The sequence below is a fragment of the Volvox carteri genome (genome assembly GCF_000143455.1).
Source record: "Volvox carteri f. nagariensis unplaced genomic scaffold VOLCAscaffold_59, whole genome shotgun sequence".
In the NCBI taxonomy this organism is placed as follows: domain Eukaryota; kingdom Viridiplantae; phylum Chlorophyta; class Chlorophyceae; order Chlamydomonadales; family Volvocaceae; genus Volvox; species Volvox carteri.
In genome coordinates, this window is record NW_003307602.1 from 46,851 (window position 1) to 48,825 (window position 1,975).

Genomic DNA, 1,975 nt, shown 5'->3' on the forward strand with positions numbered 1-1,975 from the left:
ATCCGCCTGCCGACCTCTCGGGGTGTTTGAGAGGTGATGAAATGGGAGGTGGCCCCCCATCTTGTGGACGGTGTAGGACGTGATAAAATCAACTCGCGAGCTGACCAGGAACTAAGTTGACGCGCCGTTGATCCGCTAGATTTGGTTGGATGCTGGTGGTGAGTTGCCAAACTCAAAGAGTACACTCTGACGTCGGATGGGGTGAATGGCTTAGGGTGCCCCTCTAGCAGGGGAGAGCAGGGAATTGCCTCGGGAAGGAGGCCACTGGTGAAGCTTAACCACCCTCTAACACATCAACTAACCTCCCTAGCATCACAGCAGACTAGCTCAATCAATGGATCTCGTCAAGGTGAAGCGATTGATGTCCATATTGGCACGTTTTAGCCGCTGGTGACGTTCTTTCGGGACCCCTTCGACATTGTTCCCAGAGCCCCGGACCCACCACCCCACACGCTGCCGTACAACCAACTTTGGGGACCAATAACTTATGTATTCCTGGGTCCATTTGCATTCTGAAAGCAGATATAGAATGCTCCCGTCTAGCTCTTTGAGAATAAAGCATATGCGTCCCCCCAGAAGAGCCTAAACCCCCCCTGCTGCAACACCAATTGCTCACCGGGGTGACTGCAACATTGGCCCATAGCGTCGCCATGGAACTGCCCGTGACGGCCCAGGCGACCCAGTGGGGGCTGTCCAGCAGGAGTTCCTTGAAGATGCTGCAGTACACACGACAGTTGAGGGAAGGAAAATGGTCCATGTGTCAGCTCCTTTGTGTCGTACGCCTGCTGTAGGCATGCGTGCAGACCTCTGCCCCTTGTGCAATATGCTTGTCGTACAATTGAATCTCGCAGCGATCTCCCCTTAGTGCCTTCTGCCCCTCGTGTGAAGCTCCACCTGGGCGCGTTTCACTGGCCATTGCCCCTCATCCTCGCCCATGTGATCACACGACACGGTTAGGGAAACCTTGTGCTGATTTACCGCCGCATGTGCCGCACTGCATCCTTGTCCAGTGTTGAGCCGCGTACAGCGACTTTTCGCCGCGGACTTTTGCCGGGCGACTTTTTGCCGGGCATGGCCCGCTCAAGCAGGTAAAAACTCTGCGCCTCGTCAACCAGCAGGAAGTTCAGGCGGTCCCGTGGCAGGCGCTCCATGAAGTCTTGAATGGCGTCCTGTACGGCATTAGCCGAGTTGTTGCTGGGTGCAGGTGTGCTGGCGGCAGCAGAGAGCTGCTGTTTGGCGGCGCTCCGCTTGAGTCGAATGAGGAAAGCCTCCAGAAAGCCACTGATGCCGCTGCTGCGATCACAGCCCAAGCAGTTCACGTGCAGGAAGTTGGGCTCTGAAAGCACCATGCCAGCGTGCTGCTGGCCACTGCCACCGCTGCTGTAGTAGGTGTTGGCCACAGCAGGCAGAACCTCCTTGAGCATGTAGGACTTGCCAGTCTGCACAACGGGCACAAGATGGGCGCAAGATGGTAAGCGTGCATTCCCCTTGGTCGCTCAGCTGTGCATTACTCAATAGTGCACAAAGCTGCATGCATCACCCATCTACCACGCCTAATCTTCTCACTCCAAACCCTGTTCCATGTGGGTTGGACACAAGCTGCACAAGGAGCTCTCCGTCCTTGGTCAGGCCGTTATATCCCACCTTGACCAGACCGTTGATGAACAGCGGCCGGATGGGTCTCCCCATACAGTACTCATCCTCGGCAAGGTCCAGCCACTTCTTCAGCTCAGCTATCTGCCTGCCCTCGGGGTCCAGGAAGAACATGCTGTTCACGCCAGCACTTGTGGCAGCTGCAGCGCTGACAGTGTCCATGGGCTCAAAGAAGAACAGGTCCTGGTTCTGCGAGTCTTGCCGGAGCTGCAGCTTGCAAGCTGGCAGGCCTGCACAAGGATAGCCCATCGTGCCCACAAGGCGCATACACATTAAACAACCAGCCGCTGTCACCCAGTTGCAATGCATGCAGGATCACAAC

The 1,975-nt window shown here is 56.3% G+C and overlaps 1 protein-coding gene across 1 annotated transcript in view; it reads right to left on the reverse strand.

The window, feature by feature from the left end:
- VOLCADRAFT_107146 (uncharacterized protein) overlaps positions 1–1,926 on the reverse strand; it is a gene marked incomplete at both ends in the record, with an annotated part of 4,203 nt that extends 2,277 nt beyond the window's left edge. Inside the window, 3 exons of the mRNA XM_002956245.1 lie at positions 617–716; positions 979–1,439; positions 1,645–1,926. Of these exons, the coding sequence (XP_002956291.1) occupies positions 617–716; positions 979–1,439; positions 1,645–1,926 (843 nt within the window). The remainder of the gene's footprint in view (positions 1–616; positions 717–978; positions 1,440–1,644) is intronic.
- Between the last annotated feature and the right edge of the window lie 49 nt (positions 1,927–1,975).